At 45.7% G+C, this 22,787-nt stretch overlaps 1 protein-coding gene across 4 annotated transcripts in view; it reads left to right on the top strand.

Annotated features, from left to right (window-relative positions):
* Positions 1–22,787, top strand: part of Tns3 (tensin 3) — a 271,594-nt gene that overhangs the window by 57,769 nt on the left and 191,038 nt on the right. For all 4 annotated transcript variants that reach the window (XM_047560438.1, XM_047560439.1, XM_047560437.1 and 1 more), the window contains exon 3: positions 12,792–12,829. Coding sequence is in view for 1 of the 4 variants with exons in the window: in XM_047560436.1 (XP_047416392.1) it covers positions 12,792–12,829 (38 nt within the window). In the remaining 3 variants the exon portion in view is untranslated. The remainder of the gene's footprint in view (positions 1–12,791; positions 12,830–22,787) is intronic.

Here is a 22,787-nt window from a genome sequence, read left to right as displayed (position 1 = left end):
AGTCTGCTCTGGGCATAAGGCAGTGTGCCATCCAGGTCTGTGGTCTTTATGTGTCTTTTAACACTTTAACCCCCAATATACTTTTATTGTGTGAGTGTGATGCTGGTTTATTATGATACTTAGGGTGACTGCCACGGTTTGAACAGGGTTTGCCTCCTCCAAAACTCATGGTGGAGTTGAACCCCTATTGTGAGCTACTGAGAGGATGGAAACTTACTCCAATGGTAGTGTTTAGAGGTAGGGCCTTTGGAAATCCTGAGTATTAGTACTAAAAAGGTCATCAGGGTAGCCCCCTGTGATGGGATGACTACTGGTGGCTTGGTAAGATGAGGGAGAGAGGCTAGAGGACACACCATGTACATGCGCATGTGCACACACTCATTCCCTGTGTCTCACCATGTGATGCCCTGCACTGTCTTGGGAGTTTTCTCTTAAGACAGTCATCAACAGATGTGGCTTCTCCACCTTGGACCAGAGCTATCATGGAAATAAACTTCTTTTTAGCTTACCTAGTCTGTGGTATTGTATGAATAGACACAAAAAATAGGCTAACATGGTGACCAAGGCCCAAAAGGACTCCTTGTCTAGTGGGCAGGGTGTGGTCCCTTCATGGGAAGTGTATTTGCAGGCACAGAGGATGGGGTGGTGGTTCTAGGGTGATGGGTCAGGCAGGGTGAGGGAACATAGGATGAGTTTTGGTTGTTTACAGGTCTCTCTGCTCTTGGACTGATGGTTCTTATGATGCAGTCTGGCTTCAAGGGCGTTGTAGGTCTTAGCATAGCTCAACAAGTGCACAGGGATTGTAAATTGTATGATGAATTTGGTCAGATACAGCCCTGACTCATGGATCCTCTCTTCTCTGGCAATCCATGTGAGATAACTCCAGATGTTATTTCTAAACATCTTCTCAGAGCAATTAGTGTGGTCAACCTCACCCTGAGGCCAACCCCAACGGAACCCCCACCAAAACTCCCTCTGATTTCCCTGAAAAGCTTGCATTGCCCGGCTCAGTCCTCCTTATTGGATTTTTCCAGTCCCAAAATGATGTATGACAGAATATTCCAGAAGCACAAGCAGGAGGAGAAGGCACCCAGGTCAAATTCCACCTGATAACTCTTGGCCTGATGGTGGTTATCCACTGCAAAGTCCCTCTCTCTGAATTCTGCTTGCTGTACCCAGCACATCACCCTCTCAGCAGCCTCTGCACAGTCTTTAATCCTGGATTTTGACCGAAATCCTTCCTGTTTTCTGAATCTGCAGCTGGAAAGAAGGTCTGGACCCCTCCCAGCTGTTTCTCAGAGGTCCAGGTTGTTAGGGTTTGAGGTTCCATGTGCCAGGGACGTCTGGGTCATGTTAGTTGATTTTACAGGCGATGATTTTTAAGACTTGTTGAGTAGGGTAGCCAGGCTGATAAAGCCAAGTTTTTGTTTTGCAGTGCTGTGAATCGGATTCTTCTGGAGTCATGGGGCTGTTATTTTCCGTAGTTACTCAGGGGAGTGTGATGTTGCCGTCTGGGTACTCACGGGTTGCCTGGGCCACCACCTTGGGAAAGACTGAGTGGAGCTTGGAATGCACAGCCTTGAGGCCAGGAGGTGACAGTGCTCATCTCACTGGGTTCGCATGGGCCCCATCAGCCCTGGGAAGCCCTGCTCACAGCACAGGGTCTGAGATTTCCTCTCTGTGGGACCAGGCTGGGTTGAGAGTGTGTGGGCAGGTCCTGCTTGCCCTTGATCATCCTCTGGGTGGCTTCTTGTGGCAGGAGCTGAGGTGCTCCATGCTGGTCACTTGCACACAGATGGATCCCAGCCACCAGGATACTGGGGCAGCAAGAGACAGAGGAGTTATGGATGGTCCTAGCCACATGGGAGGGTGGTGGCTGAAGCTTTCGAGGTGACATCCCTTGGCCCTTCCTGGTTGTCTGGTGTTTATGTAGTGATGAGCAATGCCTGTAGCTGAGCTGATGTCCAGGCTGATCTGCCCACATATGGTGCTGTGGGGGAGGAGGGATTGCATCCCTGATCTGCAAACATGTGTTTGAAGTAGACACGAGCTAATGGGTTTCCTAAGTTAGACTTTAGGTTCTTTGAGGGAATGGTGCTTGCTTTCTTTCCTTTCATTTTGATGTGTTTCTTGTTTGTCCAAAGTGGACATATTTTCCTTTACTCTTTTGGGATGGGGACTCTTTGAACAGGCAGCCCATGAATGTGGCCACAGATGTGGCCCCAAGAGGCAAAACCACAAACAGTGGAGGGGACCCTCATGGGCCACCCTGTCTCTGAGCTCATCCTCCAGACTATGACGGGCACTGTGAGGCACTTCTGGCTCTGTTCCCTGGCTGTTAGAATTAGGATGTAAGTCAAGGGACATAAAGGTACTGTGTCAAGTCTGTAATGCTTTGTAAACATTAGTCAGTGTACAACTGACTCAGCGACCTGTTAGTGAAGATTAAAGCTGCCGTTATCTGTTTATTTATTTGCTTATTTATTGCTGAGAGGTTCAGAACTTGAGCCTGAGATCCCCTGAGCCAGATAGATGTGAGTTCACATCCCAGCTCTGCTCCCAGGTTCTCCGTTCCTTGGTCTCCTCATCCACAGCACGAGTGCAGAAACTGAAGCCTGTCAAGGGCTTGTTGGCAGGGTTGCCTTTGTGTGTAAGAACTGTGGGACATAGTTAGAATCCCTTGATGGGTTAACAGTGATTTGGGGAAAAGAAAATCAGTGTGGAACAAATCAGAGAGAAAGGGCAAGACTGAATTTCTAGAAATAAAACTCTTGAGTGTTCTGGGGAGTGTCTTTTCATAAAGGACATGTCAGTGTTCTTGGAAGGTCTGGCATGAGTGAGAACAGCGAATCGATTCTGTTCTAGGGGTGGTCCCTGTGACATCATTGGTGAGGGTGGCTGTCTCATACAGCCTGCGTCAGGGGAGAGAGGGACACATGTGACTTGTGGGGGTTTGATTAACACCCTGAGCTGTATCCCCGTTCCAAGGAAATGGTGCTTGAGGTGCCAGCAGGCCTCAGTCAAGAGTGTTAGGGTATCTAGCACCCCAGACTGATGTTCCGCAAAGGCGTTTGTGAACAGAGAAGTTGTGAGTAGTGATCACATTACTTGATTGGTTGATCGATTTTGGTTAATGCCCCCAATAGCTCATCACATGGTGGGACCACCTGGATCTGCATGACCTGGCATAGGGCACCTTCTCTCTCCTTGTCACTCCAGATCTTTTCTGACCCTTGACATAGAACAATGGCCTGGACCCCTCCCTTCACCAACAGGCTCCTCAGCCACTTCGTCTGACTTTATTTTCCTGTAGCTCATGTCACCCTGGCCTTTTCTGATTTCCTGTTTATCATCCTTTCCTCTGGCACTGCCTTGCTTACTGCATGCACATTTTCTTTCTTCCCAGTTGTACCCAGCTACAGCTTAGTTCCTCCCTGTTGTGGGTGACCAGTACATATTTACAGAATTAAGGACTTTGTTTCAGTTGCAGATGCCAATAAATACCTACTGAATTATTGAGGGAATAAATGGTAGATAATGTTAGCTTTGATCTTTGAAAACACCTGGTTTGTTGGAGACGGTGAAGATTCCTGTGGTAAACCCCTTCCCAGTGTGCCTTACTGTCCCAAACTCTGGTGAGGCTAATGGAGAGCATTCTTGTTCTGTGACTGGGTTTCCCTAGTGGAGATTTTTAACATGGCAACCTTCCTCTATATTTCCTTTGTCCATGGTACGGCTGCAGGACATTGTGTCAGATTGCCCTGGTGGGAGGATGGTTTGAAGGAAGCTCTGGAGATGTGCAGGCAAACTGCACAACAGGGCTGGTGTTGAGAGATTGGGTCTTCAGGGAACACTAGCCAGGCTCCAGCAGGACCACAGAACTGACTGACAGCCTCTGACAATGTGAAGGGAGAAAGGCCTATGGAGGTGGATTGGTCTAAGTGGGGTTGAACAGTGAGCTCAGTTTTGTGCAAGTGTTGTGTATGTGTGTATCTTAACAGGAAATCATTCTAGCTGTCCTGTTTGGCAGCATGCTAAGGAGCACCCTTCCACCCTAACTTACCTGTAGATGGGGCACCAGCAGACTGTGGGGTGCTGCATATTGACTTGAGCGGAGTCACTAAGGGTTCGAGGTGCAGTGCCAGGATGTGGGGAACTGCACAGGTGGAGTACAGACAGGAGCATAGCAGTCAGCACTGGTTCCTTCAGAGAAACTGAGGCTCTGCATGTCTGCATCTTATTTCTGTTCCTCAGTGTTGTATCATTATCATTTGTAGGTTCAGCAGGTAATCTTTAGGATCTTCTCCTTCTCTCAGTATACTGTATAGAAAACCATAAAAAATTAGAGACAATTTTATAGTGTTCTCTATTTATAATTTACATTTTTCATTTGCATATTTGGTCTTTGTGGAAACATGCTACCTAGAGACAACAGGTATGTCCTTTATATAGGTGATGTAGGAAGTCCTGCATAAGAGAGATGTGAGGTTTTAGTAGAAGTGTCCCTTCTCTCTCTGGCTCATTTTGGGAAGCAGCGGAGCTTGGCGGAGGTGAACATAGGCTGTCCTGATGGGGTTCCTGGGACACAGATGCTTGAGAAGCAGAGGGTGACTCATGGGCTCATTTATAACTTGGTAAATATGTGTAGAGCATTGTATAAAAGATTCTGACAACCTCATCAGATCACAGCCTGGATTCCCAAGGCCTGTGGAGACATTTTGAAGAATAGCAGTTCCAAGACAACATATAACAATGTCAGGCCTCTTGGAGCCAGACAGCTCTGACGGCAACTGCTACAGTGGGAGCCAGGATTCTTAAACATGACTTTGGAAACCCCCGTGAGAAGAGGGCTGATGTGCAGTATGCAGACCCTCAGCTGTGGAGGGAACGTGCAGACAGGATCTGTGAGCCGTCGAGTCCAGGAAAACCCATGAGAAATGACCACAGCACACTCACCGAAGTTCTAGAAGATAAGCTGGGCTGGACGAGGAACCCGTGAAAATGCTGTTTGTGGGGCCTTGAAAGTCAACATCTCTTGCACTTGAGATGTCTCAACTTTTCACTTCTGTAAGCCATTGGATGAAAAATAGCATCTCCTTTTTATTATATTTTTCATCCATCTGCTTATTAAATTAGGCTTATGCCTGTGAAATTTCTGTTTGTTGAAAAAACTAGCCTTTTCAATCTTTGCTTGTTTAAAGATTAGGTTACTTTCTTCTTCTTGGTTTCTAAGACTTCATTATATTAGGAATAGTAAATGTTTTAAAAATATTAAATTAGCAAAACCTTTGCCAATTTCTGAAGATTTTTGAGCTCCAAAAAACATTAACATTTCTTATCTTTTCACCATATATCTTGCAAACATTTCAGTTAGGTTTTTTTTTTTTTTTTTTTTGGTCTCAGTTTGTTTGTGGTGTGTTTTACAAAAAGTTTGTTTCCTACTGTGCACAGAAGTTTGTATCATTTAGCCTTGATTATTGGAAGCGCTTCTACATATTAAATCTTTAAAGATTGTGATTTTTAATAACTACCCAGTATTTTATTTTTAGGTACTTTTTTCTTTTTATGATTTAGGTAATATATATTTTTTCATGTCAGAAAGAAATCTTTGTAATCACTCAGATCTATTGCTGATCACAGAAAGAGACATGGTACCAGTGGGACCTGGATCCTCAGGAGTGAACTTCAGCCTTCCAGGTCCTCGGGTCCCCGTATGGCAGCTCCTCATCCTGGGGTAGCCTTGGCAGATGGGTACTGTATTGGCTTAGCAAATGTGGAACTTGGTCATCACACCAGGCGCAAAAACAGCCTTTGCCCACAGGCTGATGGGATGTTTGAATCCAGCACTGTGAAGCATGTACTGCCCTTGGAAACCCTTTGATGGTGACTGATTCCTGCTTCTTAAATCATACACCCTCAGGTCTGCCTCCCAGGGCAGGTGACTTCCACAGTTTGCTTCTGTTTGCTGCTTGTAAAATGGGGTTAGAGTGTGCGTTTCCCTCTGGTCACTGTGGGAACAGGTGGGACAAGATGTGTAAAGACTGTGGAATGGCTTAAATGACCCTGTGGCAGCCAGACTTATGGGCTGTGTGGACTGGAGCCCCCTCAACCAGCAGGGCATTGGTTTTCCCTGGACTGGGAAGTACAGAGGCAGCTGGGCCCTGGGCAGTGTGCCTGGGCTCCAGCTCTGCAACATGACTTCTGCAGGTTCCTCCTTGAGGGGTCCAGCTCTGCATTCAAAGCTGCACATCCAGAGGCAGAGGCACTTTCCTTCTCCTGCATCTTTCACAGGAGTTGGAGAGACCTTCTCTGGAAACCACTGGGAGAATTTATTTCCTTTCTGGCAGTCAGAGTAGGGTCCTTCCCACTATTCCAAGGGACTCAGGTAAAGAGAGTGAATGTGGTTGTCATTGCTGATGTGAACGAGCCTTCCTCACACTGGAGTCTGCTAAGCTCTTAGAAAACTCAAAAGAAATTAGTTTAACATTAGAAGTGGAAACTGATGAATAGTTAAAATACTTAACTCATTTAAAAGAAACAGTAATGAATCTATTTTATCTTAATATAAGTTATGTTTTTTAATGAAAAAAATGACTTTTTCAAAACAAAAGAATGAGCAGAGGGCATTGTTGGGATTTTTTTTTTGTGTGTGTGTGCTTCCATTGTGCAGTGTTCAGCTTGAAGTATTGGAGAAATTTCAGCCCCATACAGATAGGTAGTTGGAAAAGGAAGCATTTTAATAACCTTTGGTTATTGTTGCATATGTTCTGTTTTGATTGTACATCAAAACTTAGCTGCCAGTTTCTTAAAGTTTAATTTCACTGTTGGAATCTGAAACTGCAACAGTTATTTTTTTTTTTTTTTTTGTTTTATTAGAATCCACTGGCCTCTTATGCACATTGATGATACCTAGCAGAGATCATCTTGCACTGATCATTTGGAAATTACTAGCCCTCTGACTTATGCTGACTTCCAAATGTTGAGACATTCATTTTACAATTTCAAGAAAGCATTCATATTTATTAATATCACTGGCAATTTTATCAGAAAAATCCTAGGAATTTTCAAGTTCCTGGTTTGGTATATACACATCTTCTAAAATTGAGTTTATATTTGAAATCTCAAAATTTTGCCACTGGTGTATTGTGACTGGCTCATATTTTTCATTTCTGAGAAACTGACAAGCACTCATTTCCGAATAGTAAAGTTTTTTGTCTCCCAGGAAGTTCTTTCAAATAAAAATGGCATTTTCTGAGTGTGGCTGGTTTATCTGACAACCCAATTGCTATACAAATTCTATTCCTGGATGCTGCGAAGTGCTCTCTGGGGACTTCCTCATTGATCTGGCAGAATAGTGAAGAGGTTCAGACGTAGTAAAATTCAGTTATCCAGATTTAGTAAAAGTAGAAATTTTTAGTTTCATGAGCATACTCAAGTGAAAATGGTGTGTCTTTTACATTGTGAGTGCACAGCTGTGGAGAACAGAATGGCAGGTAGCACACCTTGGTATTGCCTAAATGTCTGTGAAGGTGCTAGCCATTTTGTCTGCCCTGTCAACTGGAGAGAAAGGCAGCACATCTTAGTATAACTGTCAAAACAGTTTTGACCTCATCAGCCCCTGACAGGTCTTGGGCACCTCAGGGGTCTTCAGATGTCCTCTAAGAACCACTGGCTTAGATCTGGCAAGATGTAACCCTCCATCTAGGGTGATTTTTCTGTGACTCATACAGGGTTGGTGGGAAAGGCTAGACTAAATAAAATTCTGTGGGCGAGGAGGAAGTGGGCAGTGAGTGCATAATGGCCAGTATATTACACATCAAAGGAGTAAAAAACCTCTTTTTAAAATCTTCTTTTACATAGCAAGTCCATAATGGTTTTCAGGAGGTACTAGGTATTTCTTTGAGCATATCACTTTTCTGGATGGGTGTGGAGTGGCAGAGGATCTGGGCCCATTGGGAAAGGTGGCTCAGTATAGGACCAGTGAAACAATGGAAGAGAAGGTGCCGGTTGTTATGGAGGCAGCGAGGGCTGAAACAACTTCCAGGAGACCCATGAACCTGGCCTTGGGCAGAAGATTATGGTTCCCAGGTGTTCAGCATCCAGAAGCTGGGGAGAGTGTTAATGGAGAGAATGCCACAAGGAGGAGGAGGAGGAGTGTCGAGAGGGGAATTAAGCTATTTAAATGGAATGTATCTGCAGGACTCTGATAGCTTTGATATCCCTGACAGAGCACATGCCAGTACTGTTCTGCACTCTGATAGCTTTGATATCCCTGACAGAGCACATGCCAGTACTGTTCTGCATTCTGATAGCTTTGATATCCCTGACAGAGCACATGCCAGTACTGTTCTGCACACCTTATGTACTATGTACTGACTTTCACTGGTCTCCTCCATGACCATCATAGAGATGAAGCTCTGTCCTTAAACTAGGAAGAAGATTTGATGATTTCAACAGAAATAAAGTTGGTCAAGACTCTGAAGGAGCAAGAGGGAATGAGTAATGGTCCTCCCTTTTTTTCCTAGTATTGGTGGATTTTTTTTTTTTTTTAATGAAAGGGATGTATGGGCTGATCCTCATCTGAGAATCTATAAACCAAAATTGTCCAAAATCTAAAACTTGGATGCACTAACAGTTTCAGATTTTCAATTTTTAGAGTAAGGATTCTTAACCAGTAAAATCTTTGTGAATATTCCAAACTCTGAAACACTTTGGTCCCATACATTTTGAATACTGAACACTCAACGTATATTTGTCTTTAAAATAAACAGGCTTCTTTGCCCATAAATAAGTGAAGGTAGTGAGGTGCTGGGGTAGTTTCAATGAACATATTTACATAGCACATATGTTTTATACCCTCTAAATTTGAATCTGCCAATAATTGTTTGGGAGGCATCACTTGGAGAACACCATGTGGTGGACCCAGAAGTCATGGGTTAGTGAGTTGGTTTTCATCTGGGAATGGGGCTAGAGTCTCTTTGCTTTAGAGCCAGGACAGATTCTGCTCCTTAGGGGACTTCCAAAGGCAATTCTTTATTCTGAGAAATTCAGGACCATTTGTCCAATTGAAAGTTGCCTTTATAAACATTTGTAAGAGTTCTATATTTAAAATAAAGCATCATAACTACTGGTTGTGGCTTATGAGGACTTGACTGGAAGTGACCCAGGGACAAAGTGAATGTGTGCATTCTGTCATTTTGGGCCTGCATGCTTGGGAGATACATTTTGATGGGGAGTTGTATAGGTTTGGGGGGCCTCTTTTGATGGTGCCCTCCATGCCTGGAGGACCTGAAAGTGAACAGGCACAAAGATCCTGTTGTGTGTAGTCCCATTGGCCATGGGTCTCACATGCAGATATGGAATGGGCCAGGGTCAGTTCATAGCTGTTGGATGCATGAATCTTCAGATCTCTTCCACAAACCCTGAGTGTCCCATCAGTAAAATAGGCAAAGATGAATAGCTTCTTGCCAGGGTTAGCAAACACGTGGTAACAGCTGTGCAATTCTAGCTTCTAAGTACTGAGTGTATGTGTGCTGCTTATTAGTTCCACTGGTATTCTCATTGAGAGAATCAGTAATGCATAGGAGCCACCATCTCTCTGTGAGCTTGTAGTGCATCTAGAGTAATGGACCATGGAGATCACCTTGACATAACCAGTGTTGGGTCGGTGGCACAGAGGCAGCTAGACAGAACCCAGGAGACAGGTGCAGGATAGTCAGAATGAGGAGCTGTAGTAAGCATGTAGAGCACAGGGGGAGGCAAGGGGAGCTGCCAGCATTGGGTCTCTGAGGACATGGGAACGATGCCAAGGAGTCCCGCTTCCCTTGTAGTGGATAACACTTGAAACCAGGCTGGACACTATGTGTCAGAGGGGCAGTAAGTATCTGGGTGAAAAACTGAACCTGAGGCAGAGATGCCTGGAATCCCACCTGCATAGGCCATGGCCACCACCTCAGTTAAGTTACCCTCACATTTTGTCCCTTAGGGTGGTTATGAGAATCAGATGCAATGACATGCAGGGCCTGGTACAAGGTGAACCAGAGCTGGACTGGAGTGGGCTGGTGCCCATTTGCAATTTTGAGGACCATCCATGCTGCTGGTGAATGAGCACAAAATTTTAGTCCATATAGCTTATCAACTTGTAGGGTCCCCTGTCTGCATACCAGAAACAAAGGCCCAGGATCTCAGCCTTACCACCTGAGTGGTGTGTAAGATATTTCATGAGTTTTTTTTTTTTTTTTTTTTGTGTCCTCCATTGATCCTTAGCTCTCCCTTCAACAAGTAGTAGACCATCTACCATGAGGAGGTTACACCACCACCCTTCTCCATGGGCCAGAGACCTTTCTGGGTTGAGCCAGCCTGTTGTATAGATTAACTACTGCTGCATTATATTTTACCCCAAAAGTTAGTGCCTTAGAGCAGTGGTGAACATCTCTTATTTCATCATATCTGTGGATCAGGAATTTGGGACTTATGTAACTAGGCATTTCTGGCTTAGGTTCTCTTGAAAGGTGTGTCATCTGCCCTTGACCAAGGCTGGGACTCTGTGCTTCTGAACAGAACCCTCCTGTGACTGGTAGGCTGGGGCTGGCTACTTGCTGACTCTTGGTGGGAGGCCTTAGTTCCTCTCTATGTGGGTCTCTCCACAGGACTTCTTGAGTGTCCTCACTGCATGGTGTGTGGCTCTGCCAGGGCAGAGGCTGTGATGCCTTTTGGCCTCAGAAGTCACACCTTTCCCTTGTGCTATCTGCAGTGTCACACAGACCAGCAATGATTCACTGTGCCAGGAGCACCAGGATTATTGAGGCCATCTCAAAGGCTGATCTCCACTTGATGTTGTGGTCTAGTCATGTGCTTCTGGGCCAGTGTATGTATGTGTACCTGCGGGAAGTTTCTCTGCATGCATCTCTTCTGATTCTCACTCATCCAGAGACCTGAGGTCTCATCTGCTTTCTCCCTTCATCTTCCCTGATGTCATCTGTTTGGGCTTTTAATTTTGCATTGAAGCTCCCATTTGTTTCAATGGAAGTCTGTCTTAATTAGAAAATCTCTGGTCACCTTTGCCTGTTGTGTCCATTAGAAGATAAAGAATAAATAGTTGTTTTTGTCAATTTAGTACTTTCACAAACCTTGGAGGCGTAGAATGACAGTACCAAAAATAGATCTTGCAAAGATAATAAACTGACTAGTCACTAATAGAGTTTACTAACTGCCAGCACTGGGTGAGCTTATCTATTTTATCCTTGTAACCCTATGTGAATCTTTATGATTTCAGTATTTTGTAGTTGGTAGAGTGGCAGGATAGAGAGTGAAGAATTTCCTAAGCTCCCAGGAACTTCAAAGCTGCAAGCTGGGATTGGGGGCTTGTCTTCCTGACCTCTGAAGACTTGTTGTTCAGGCCGCACCCGCTTCCATGAATGAATGTTGCTTTGCAATTTCAAAAGCAGGGTCCTGTGAAGGATTCCATCTGACACCACGATAGCACCGTGAGAGGAAGTAGAGAGGCTCAGAGAAGTCCTGGACCTGCCCAGACCAATCCACTTGGTCAGAGGACAAAGATAGGGGACAGAGTCCAAATGGGAAACTCCAGTCAGGTGTCCCTGGTGTGGCAAACTTGGGGACAGTGAGGGAATGTATGTGATATTCCCCAGGGACTCCTTAGGGCAGCTGTGCTGGGATTGTTCCCATATCCACTTTATTTGCAAGTGTTTCCCTGTCCTGCTGCCTCTGCCAGGGCAGGCCTGCTCGAAGCCCCTGTGGAGCTACTCCTGGGGCTTTTATGCCTCAGCAGCCCAGCTGCAGCCTCTGGGCGGGAGGGCCTGTGAAATCCGCATTGGTTCCAGCCCTACATCTGCATTGTTGGGGCCTCTGATGACACAGGCCTCACTCCCTTCACACAATGGCCCCTGTTGAAGGATTCCCCTGTAGGAATTTAGACATGAATTTATTCTGACAGTCCTTCTTAGGTTGTCCGGAAGTGGAAGCAGTGTGGAATCCAAATGCGTGACTTTCTCACTCATGTAAAGGCTCCAGTCTGAACGCTTGGGGGGCATTTTCAAGTTTCTTTTCTTTTATTCAGAGAGCAGCAATCATTTCTAGGCATGCGTGAATGCTTTTTATTGCTCAAATGCTCTGCCTTTCTTCTGTAGGGGTCTAACTTCGCTCAACACACCCCTTGAAAATCCAGTATACTTGTGACCCTGCTCAAGAAATTTCCACTTGGGCCATCTGGCTGTGGCTAACAGACAGTAGTTGTAACCTGGTTCTTTCTGTTTGTTTTTGGTGCTGGGGACTGCACCCAGGACCTTGTGAATGCTAAGCATGCAGTCTATCACTGAGCTATACCACCATGCCTATCATTCGATGTTTTTGGGAGGTGGCGTGGGTGGGTACTGGGTATTGATCTCAGGGGCACTGGACCACTGAACCACATCCCCAGCCCTATTTTGTAGAGACAGGGTCTCAATGAATTGCTTAACACCTTGCTTTTGCTAAGGCTGACTTTGAACTCTTAATCCTCCTGCCTCAGCCTCCCCAGCTGCTGGGATTACAGGCATGTGCCACCATGCAGGACTCTGTATCACTTGATTTTTGCATGACAGTTCCTCACTGATTTCTGTCTAAATTCTGTCGTGGGTTCTACGTGCACAAGTTCCCTTGTGTCCAGGAGAGGCTGCCTAGGGGTCTTTTGTACTGGACTTTTTCCAGGAGTGAGAGAGTTTGGAGATGTAAGAAGTATTACTGCTCTCAGACTGCTTGACACACTCACATTCTTTTTATTTTTTCTCCAGCCTGCAAGTATTCCTGCCACAAGAAATGTGAAGCCCAGGTAAGCATTCCACCACTTTCCCATGGGAATTTTGGTGGTTGAGCTGGCTTTCACTGAATGATAGGCAGAGACGGGGGGCCTCTTTGGACCATGGCCATAGAAAGGAAACTCTTGAGGAAAGAGACAGCTTGTGGATACTTCTCCATGGGGTGTGTGCATTTCATCTCCAGAATAAACTGAAAAGCTTTGAAATCCACGTTCTAGAAAATAATTCTTAAGAATTTGATTTCAGATAAGAATTCAGTGATTTTTCTCCTGCCATGTCACCAGCTCCTTTTCAGTGACAAGTGATCCCTATGTTGGCAGGCGACTTCCTGGGGCAGAGAGGGGGTGGGAATAGACATGGCCCAGAGCATACACCTAGCCTTGAGGATGGTTATGCACAGAATGATTGGGTTTTTCAGCCTCTATGAAAATGTGGGAACCATGGAATAAGGAGGTACTTACACAGAGCTTGTGCGTCTCTGGAGAGGTTCAATTGCTGTGTGGCCACTGGCGGCCTGGCTATTCCTGGGCACAATTTGTTCTGTGATGAGAGGTGAAAATGGGGAACATTGAAGAAGGAGCTTATGGTTTTCTCCCATCAAGAGCTGGCACCTCCAGATTTCCTAGGTGTGCTGTACATCTCAAGTGGGGTCTCTGTTGACTGCCAAACCCCTCTTTTGGGGGTGTTGGGGTTCCTGGTAGGTTGCTCCTGTGGCTACAGATCCAGGGAAATAGTTTTATTTTATTTTATTTTATTTATTTTTTGCTTTTGGTACCAGGGATTAAACTCAGGGGCTCTTAACCACTGGGCCATCTCCCCAGTCCTGTTTTTATTTTTTATTTTGAGACAAGTTCTTGCTAAGTTGCTCAGGACCTCACTAAATTGCTAAGGCTGGTTTTGAACTTGCAGTCCTCCTGCTTCCGCCTCCAAAGTCATTGGGATTACAGGTATGCGCCACTGTGTCTGTTGAAATAGGGTTTTAGGGTCTTGGGATTTTGCTGCTCTTGTGGACCTCATGGGCCAGCTATTCTTGAGAATTCCAACCCTGTTCTCAGTGTCCCAGCAAGCTCACTTCAGGCTACCATGAACTGGTTCTCATGTGCATTTTCTCCATTTGAGGGCGAGAAGGCCAATTTCTTTCACCCTGTCTACCACACACATAGACAAATACCCACATGTATAAACGTGCACTCACATACACATACACATGCACTGACACATTTGTGGTCACATGCACAAACATACACACATGCACACTAACCCTGCGCACATTTGCATGTGCACTCACACAAGGTTGGAGGAACTAGACTGGTCTAGTCCTATTTCAGAAGATAAATGACTTCTTTTAAAATGTTTCTTTATGGAGCATTTTGATCATTTGCAGAGAAGAGAGGGTGGCTCAGTGTTGTGGCACACTTCTTACCCAGCCACAAACCAGCAGTCCCTCTGTCCCCTCCTTCGACTCTTCTTCCCAGAGATCACATGGGTGCTTTCCCCTCCTCATGGGGGCACAGGGAGCAGTTCTGCTCTCTCTTTCTGTCCTGCTCTGGAGAAGGCTTCCCCTTTCCAGCAAGGGTGAGCATTTCTTGTTCACACACACTGCTAGGCTGGTGGATTTCCGGCCGTGGTTTATTTTAGGTCTTTTTGCCTACAGACAGGCGTCTTTTGGGGTTACTGTACCCCTTTAGTCTAAGGGCTCGTGTCGCAGCAGTGCTTCTGAATGCATTGGTGAGTGAGGGACATCCTACCCATGGGATTGTATCTCAGACTTGGAGAGGTTCCCCTCTCCTCTGGGGTTTCCTTTGTGGTGACTCTTGTCCTCATAACTTGTGTCTTGTCACCAAGGGAGAGGGGGTGGGCTATTTGTCCTGTCACCTCCCCTGCTTCATCTGACTTTCTTGCTGGCTGACCACCCTGACTGGGGGCTGCAGAAATGAACCTACAACTGTTTCTTCCATTTCTGACTACTTAAGAGGTTGAATTCTTAGGTTCAAAGAATATTTCAAAAGCCTTAGCTATCACTGATGATGGCATTTCTAACCACAGCAATTGGCAGTTTGCTGAGGGATGGATAAACGTTTACTCCTATCAAATTCTGGTAGAGGGGAAATGTATCCACATCCTTTTTTTTTTTTTTTTTTTTTTTGATAATACAGCTTTGAATAGCAGGAGAGAATGCCACCAGAGATAACAAAGCACCTTCTTTTTCCAAAAATATAATGCCATCGTTGTTGGGATGTGAGGACTGTCAATTTCTCAGTAACCCCTGCCGAGCTCAGCATCTGGGGAAGCAGCTTGGTCTTTCAGGAACTAGAATGTGGTTTTCCCCACATTATTACACTTAGTTTTTGGATCTTTGATTATGTATGTATTTAAATCACATTGGTGTTTTCTGTGTCCTTGATTACTGTGTCTAAATTGCATTTGGGTTTTGGGTCCTTGATTTCTGTGTGTGTGTATAAATCATGTTTGGGTTTTGGGCTCGTCATTTCTGTGGGTATATGTATTACAGTGCAGGCTTCTTGAACACAGTTTGTCCTCAGATCTTTTGGGAACTTGTGAAGTTTTGGTTGAGAACGTGGACTTGGGTCTGACCTCTTGCTGATGTGCTCTGTACGCCGCCTGCTCTGAGTGGTTCTGAGGCTCAGGGTTCGTTTTGTCCCTGGAACGTGTGGTTGGAGTGTGGTGGAACTGACTGCCATGATCATTGTTCTGTGCCAAATTGTCACTGTCACCAGCTCTAGTACAGGCCTGTGGTGCCTCACTCACTAGCACTAAGGACATAGATTGTCCTGCAGAGGTGGTGACCACATCATGGGTGGGAGGCTCAGCAGGGTGGCTGAACCAGAGCTGAAACTCTTAGAAGTCCTAATGGATTGAGGTTACTCACTTCCTGAGCCAAGGGAAAGTATGTCCCTCAGGCCAGGATATATGGCTCAGTGGGCAGATGGAGGCAGAGACCCCACTTTCATCCCTTACAGAACTTTTGACTGAAATCAGTTTCTGAATGTCTACATCCCTCCAGATTCTTATGCTGAAACCCAATCCCCAATGTGGTGGTATTAAGAGGGAGGGCCTCTGGAGGTGATTAGGTCATGTGGGTGGAGTCCTCATGAATGAAATTCATGCCCTTATAAAAGAGGCTGCAGAGTTCTTGCCCTTTCTACCAAGTGAGGACACAGTGAGAAGGTGAAAGCAGGACTTGACACCAAATCTGCAGACACCTTGATCGTGAATGTCCCAGACTCTGGAACAGTGGGCAGACTCTGGAACAACTCCTGTTGTTCAAGTGCCCAGTCTAAGGCATCTTGTGAAAGCAGCCCCAGTGGACTAAAATAGGCTCAGATCCTCAGTTTATGTGCAAAATAGGTGAATAATACTCCTATAATATCATCAAATTATTAACTGTTGATCATGATAATATTAGCTACACCAATTCTAGAGAAGTCAACTCATCTGTGTAAAGTCACTTTGATCATTTAGATCTCAAAGGTTTTTCTTCCTGAGATGCTCTACTTGTTCATTTGAGTCACTTGAACTGTTTGAGTCTTGTGACTTGTTTTTTTTTTTTTTTAATTTTTTAAAAAAAATTTCTTGCTGTCAGTTGACTCATTTGCACGAGGAATAAAGGAAGTAGGAGAGGTACAACAGTTTTAGGAAGGCAGATGTTGATGAGGAGAGAAGGGGAAGAGGTGCTGGGGGTTGTCCCCACAATGTGAATGAGGGTGGGGTTCTGTGGACCATGACATGGGGATCCCATTTTTGCACCCTGTGAATGTCTGGTGCATCTGCTTCTATTTCTGCCCATGCTGCAACTCCTCTGCTCCTTAGAGGTGCACTTTATTTAAGGGATTAAGTGTAATCCTAAATCATCAGAACTCATACAGACCTTCAGATCACTGTTTTGTCAAGTTAAGACCCTCACAGGGGACTACTGTACACATGAATTCACAGAGCTGGAGCATGCACCTGGGAGGGACAGTGTTGAGCAGCCACCCCCTAGAGGTCCTTGAACACAGCACCTGCTTTAGTTCAGGAATTAGGCCTAGGCTCCAGCCACCTAGGTTCAAGGGTGCCTCAGATACCTGGCCCAACCTCAGCTTTTGCTGCCTGAGTTTGTGCATTTTATATCAGTGACACCATCTCTGAGATGCTCAGCCTTCTCCAGAGACCTTGGACAAAGACATATCCCTTGTCTTCCTTAGCTCTTTATCGGATGTTCCTTGGCCTGTGCTGTGTGTTTCTGTTGTATGTTCTTGTCACTTGGGAGTTCTGAGGCATGGGGTGAGCTATTCCTTTGCTGAGTGTTGAGCTACTGCCTGTGATGTCCCTGTTCTACCCTATTGTCTGTATCCAGATCCACCATCGCCGAGGTCCCAGAGCCTCAGTCTCTAGAATGCCATCTGCTAGCTCTAATTTGCTCAGTGCTAGGTCCTGATGGCCTGACCCTGTGGAGCTGCCATCTCCTAGCTCACTGTGTCAGACTGGTGAGCCATGTGCAATTGTGAAGGAGCAAACTAGGTGCTCAGTGATGTGTCAGTTCAGATCAGCATGTGCACCTTGACCTCCCCAAGGGGTGTTAAGAGGTAGGCTTTGTTCATAGGGCTCTCAAATCTTTCCCTAGGAACAAATGACCCTGTTTAAGTGATTTGATAATTATAAAGGAAGGACTGACAAATTTTTCATAAAAATAACCTGGGCCTGTGAGCACAGAGCTCTTCTGTTGTTTGTATGTTTATCACTTTCCCAGCTCCCATTTATGCCTTCTGTGACTTTGGGTCACATGACCTCCCTGAGGCTGAGCTTCTTCATCTGAAGGTGGAATGGGCAATCACAATTCAGCAGAAGGCTTTAGGGGAGACCTGAGGCACATGTCTGATGTCTCTCCTGTAATTGGTTTGTGATGTGTGCTTGGAGACATAAGTCAGCGTGGCCACCTGGAGAGGTGGCAGGCACACATTGAGCACTAGAGATGTTTCTGTCATTTCCTCACACAACAGTCTTCCGAAAGGTCCTCTCCTGGACCATCTTGGAAGTGACAGAGCCAGGACTGAAAAGTTGCACTTCCCAGTGAGGGCCAGGGCCCTGCCAGAGCACATGGCCCTAGGCCAGCCCATGCTGCCACCTCAGCAAATGTTTACCTGGCCTCCACCCTCCTGGCTCCCCACTATGCTGTGCAGGTGGAGGTGGTTAATTTTTAAGCTGCCTGTTCAACAGACATTTCCTAGGTGCTGTTCTCAGCAGGACACTGAACTGGGCCAGGGGCAGCTCACTGTCCATGGGAACTTCTGGCTTGCAGCCCTCAGGACCAAGTGGGAGTCTAGTTCTGCCAGACAATGGTGGCCTCCACCTTTGCCAAAAGTGTGTGTGTGCGTGTGTGTGTGTGTATGTGTGCGCGCGTGCATGTGTGTTTGTGTGTGTGTGTGTTTATATGTTTGGCAACTGACTTTTTTTTTTTTTTTTTTTTTGGTGGCAGCTGACTTTTTTTTTTGTACCAGGGATTGAACTCAGGTGCTCTTAACCACTGAGCAACATCCCCAGCCCTTTTTTATGTTTTATTAGAGTCAGGGTCTCGCTGAGTTGCTTAGGGCCTCACTAAGTTGCTGAGATGGTGTTTGAACTCATGACCCTCCTGCTGACTTTTAAAATTGCTTTTAAAATTAATTGAGGTTATGTTAGAGCAATTGGCAGGTTAAGAGGTAACTTCAGGGGAAAGTACAGAGAGCTCTGTGCTCTTTTCCATGTGCAGCCCTCCTACATCAAAATCTCCATTTGTTACAATTGGTGAACCTACATTGACACATCATTATTGGCCAAAGCCAAGAGTTTGCAAAAGGGTTGCTCTGGGTGTTGTTTTTCTGTGAGTTTGGACAAATGCATAATAAAATGTATCCATCATCATTGTATCATAAAGAATAGTTTGTACTAAAAACCCTCTGTGCTCTGCTTATTCACCCCTTCTTGCTCCCAACTCCTGACAATCACTGATCTTTTTACTGTCTCCATAATTTGACCTTTTCCAGAATGTAGATGAAATCATACAACAACATGGAACATTTTCAGATTAGCTTCTTTCACTTAGTGATATGCATTTAACTTTCCTGAAATGAGCTCTTTTCTTTCTTAAATAGCTCATTTCTTTTTAACATGGAATAATATTCTGTTTTCTGGATGAAATGTTGTTTGTTTATCCATTTACCTATTGAAAGACATCGCTCTTATTCCAAATCTTTGCAAGTTTTCGCTAGTGTCAGAAGAACCATTAAGCATCTTTAAGTGGTCTTTTGCAGGGGTGCACTTCTGTTCCTCTTCCCATAAGACTCCTTTCTGAGTAGGCTGCCTGATTGACTAATCTTTCATCCATTTTAGTTAGAAGAAAAAATATTCTACCCATGTTACTTCACTGAAGGTTTGTTTATACCTCTGGCTGTACTCCTACCAGGGACCATTCTTCCATGTGGGAATTCCCACCACAGGAAGTCTCAATCTGGACTCTGGGTTCATTCTTACAGTCAGTAAGCCATGTGTGACTTTTTATATATACATAAGTAATCATCCTTTATATAGGAATTAATGTTTTTAAGTGCAGAGTCATCTGAGTCCTCAAAAGGGGCACTGACTGTGGGCTTTGGGAGCTTCTTTGGACTGGGAGGTGGCCAGTAGGACATTCCACTGTTAGCACCAGCCACCAGCAGCTCTGGGCCTTGCTCCATCAGGGACTGCTCCTAGTACAGTCTTGGTGTGGGATCTTTGGTGGAACTCAGCTGGTATGGTACTACAGAAGCCACTGCATTCATCATCATGGGAGAAACTGAGGGTTTTGAAACCAATTATGACATGTGACCAGACTGGCAGGACCATGTTGGCTTTTCTGGTTAAGAGTGTAAATTTTACCTGATGATGACAGATTTAATCTTTAGTGTGGCTTAAGTTTAAGCTGTATTTGTGGAGGATTTACCAGCCCTGCCTCAACAAAAGGCCAAAAGGGAATTATAATCATGCACCACATAATGTCATTTTGGTCAATAGTGGACCACATCCATGATGGTGGTCCTTTGAGATCATACCGCCTAGTGAGGTTGTAGCCATCTTAGTTGTGGAAGCACCCTCTTTGGCTTTCACACAATGATGAAACCACTTGACGGTGCATTTCTCAAAACATATCCCTGGGGTGAAATGATGCATGACTGTATAATGCAAATACTCTTTTGAGGTAACACATTTGTTTAAATAAATACTGTAGTCTAAAAATCTGTTTTCTCTGAATTGTCAGTTGTCCTTCTGTATTGGGTTACAGTAAATAAAGGAGGCCTGAAATGAAATCCACACCTATTTGCCACTTCATTGGGCTGTATGGCAGTAACCTACTTGTCAGCAATGGTCCGTCTAATAGGCAGGAGGCCAGAAGTTGTGGCAGGTGGTGAAGGTGGGCCCCCATGTTTGTATGTGGCTCAGGCCAGACGCATGTGTCTCAAGACTGTGTTTGTAAAGCGAGGCTGCTTTTTCATGGCACTGTCATGGGTCACCCAGGAGAATGGGAAGCCATCAGTGAGCACAGGATATAGCTGCGAGTGTGTTTTATTTGAGCTAGGATGACTGAGGTGCCATGCCCTTGGGGACTGACTTCTGCACTTGATCCCTGTGACTTCAGACCATTTCTCACCAGAAGATTCTGTGCAGACTTAAATTGCTTGAAAAACAATTCCAGCAAGTGGGTTTGTTGGTTGAGGTCTACCCCTGACCCCACCCTAAGGTATTGATGGGGTGTCAGCCTGCAGGGGCTCAGTAAGGAGAGTATATATCCTCTGACCTTTGCAGCCAGGTTGTGATGAGAGAGTAAGGACACTGGAGAGTATGAGGCCTTGAAGATAGAATCAAATGCCACTTTTACAATGAGAAAACAGATGTGTGAGTGTTTGCTATAGCCCAGACAGACAGAGCAGTTGGGAGTGGTAGCTGTCACAAACAGCCCCTAAAACTTTGAGGACCCGTAAAAGAGGCAGGGAGGAGATAACAGTCCGGGGACTGGATTCTGACTGCCTTGTGTTAACCTCGAGACCTGAGGCTTGGTGTCTTCCTCTGGAAATTAGGGATGAAGCCCCTACCTGGGGGGCTTCTGAAAGCAGAATTTAGCCACTCCAGAAGCCCAGGACCTGGGGGCTTCTGCAAGGAGCTTTTTCTCTTTTTGAGAATTTTAATTTACTTCACTGATTTTGAGTCACTGAAGGTGTCTGCAGTTTCAGTTGCTAGGAACCCTTATTTCTGTAGTTCTTGGAAATTCTGAGAGTCAGACTGTTTCATAAAATATTGCCTTTACGTAGCATTATCAGTATGCATTTCATTTATTAACTGTTAAATGACAGGAAAGCATGGCGTCATGTTCAGTTCTCTTCATGAGAATGGGGTCTGTCAAGCAAATCTCATCTAATTGACCCTGTGCCTCTGACTCAGCCTGGCCCAACCTGAAAGGGGTTCTTCTGGCTCCTGGCAGAACAGTGGGCTCATCTTTTCTAGACACTGAGCCAGAGGACCTCTTGTCAATGCCGCCTTGGCTCTGGCAACTTGGGCCTCTCACCAGGGTGGCTCCATGACCTTCTACCTGCTCTGTGATATCCCACTTAGCTGCTCTGTGACTGCCTACTTAGCTCTCTCCATGTCCTTTTGCCTGGCCAGCTTTGTGGCCTCCTCCGACCTGCCTGCTCTGTGACTTCCCACCTGGCCAGTTCCCCTTCACCCTGCCCGTTCCCGGCATCCTGCCTTCATACCCACTCCACCTAGCTTCCTCAGGAGGACCTCTGTGGTCCTGGTCCACTGAGGCTGCAGCTAGGGTGACTCTGCCCAGTGTACAGCAGTGCTTTGGGTGCCTCCACCTGCGTAGATCCCCATACCCTGTCCCTCTCTTCAGAGGACTGTGCGTTATGTTCCCTGCTGTGTATGCTGTGTTGTGTGGACTTCTCCATCCCTCCTCTCTCCTCAGGCCCAGACCCAGCATCCCCTTTTACTGGAGGTGTTGCAGTGATAGCACCTGCTTCTCTCAGCACATTCTAGCCAGTGGTGTGCAGGTGAATTATACTTGCTGGGGTTACAGCAGTCTGATGTGTATTGTTTGCTGGTTTCCCTGGTGAAAATACGCCACTGTGGCTCCTTCCATGCTACGAGTGTGGTGTTAGTAGCTTGGAAATTTCCTCCAGATGTCACATTCGGCTCTATATGCTTTCCCCATTCCCGAAGTGGCATCTCTCCTTCCACACACCTGACCCCGGTCTGCCTTTCTTCTGTCACTGCCCTGTCTCCTGTGGTAGCCCCTATCTTCTTTCTGGAAAACTCTTCACTCTGAATGCCCCTTTGTGAGCTAATGCTCTGCTCACCCCTTTTTCTTGGACATACTTTGTCTTCTTCCTGCCTCTTTTTTTGGACCACTATTCATTATTTGAATTTCAGAATCTTTCACTGGTGCCTCCCCCATGGTTCTGCTGGCACCTCCTTCTCCTTGTCCCTGAATCCAGGGCTCTGGCCTTGCTCCCACGGCACCTCACGCTCTTTTCTTCCTTGACCCTTTGTCCTTTCTGCAAGTTACAAGTTCATGTGTCATGGTATGCTCAGCTGCACTTGTCTTACCTCCAGATGAGGATTCTGTCCTTGCCAGCTTCCCCCCAGTTCCCAATCCTGACTCAGCTGGAATATGTGCTCCAGTCAGGAGGCCTCAGAGATGCCCATTCTCCTTGGATGTTTTGGACACTGTGGGCAGTGCTGCAACTTGAAGCAACCAGTTAGCTTTTCATCATCTGTTTTCCAGTGTTGATGTCGTCTGCTCTGGTGTCCAGCAGTGTGATCTCCATGGAAACACATCTCAGGCATGTCTTTGCAGTCCTTGGGATGAAGCTGCATGGGATCTTGCCCCCAACATCACCTCCCACTGTCCTTCCCTCTGCTGTCTTCCAGAGCACTGAATTCAGTCAGGGAGAGATGCTC

Source organism: Sciurus carolinensis, chromosome 8, assembly GCF_902686445.1.
Source record: "Sciurus carolinensis chromosome 8, mSciCar1.2, whole genome shotgun sequence".
NCBI classification, from domain to species: Eukaryota; Metazoa; Chordata; class Mammalia; order Rodentia; family Sciuridae; genus Sciurus; species Sciurus carolinensis.
Note: the sequence above shows the minus strand (reverse complement) of the source record. Positions and strands in the feature narration are given on the sequence as shown.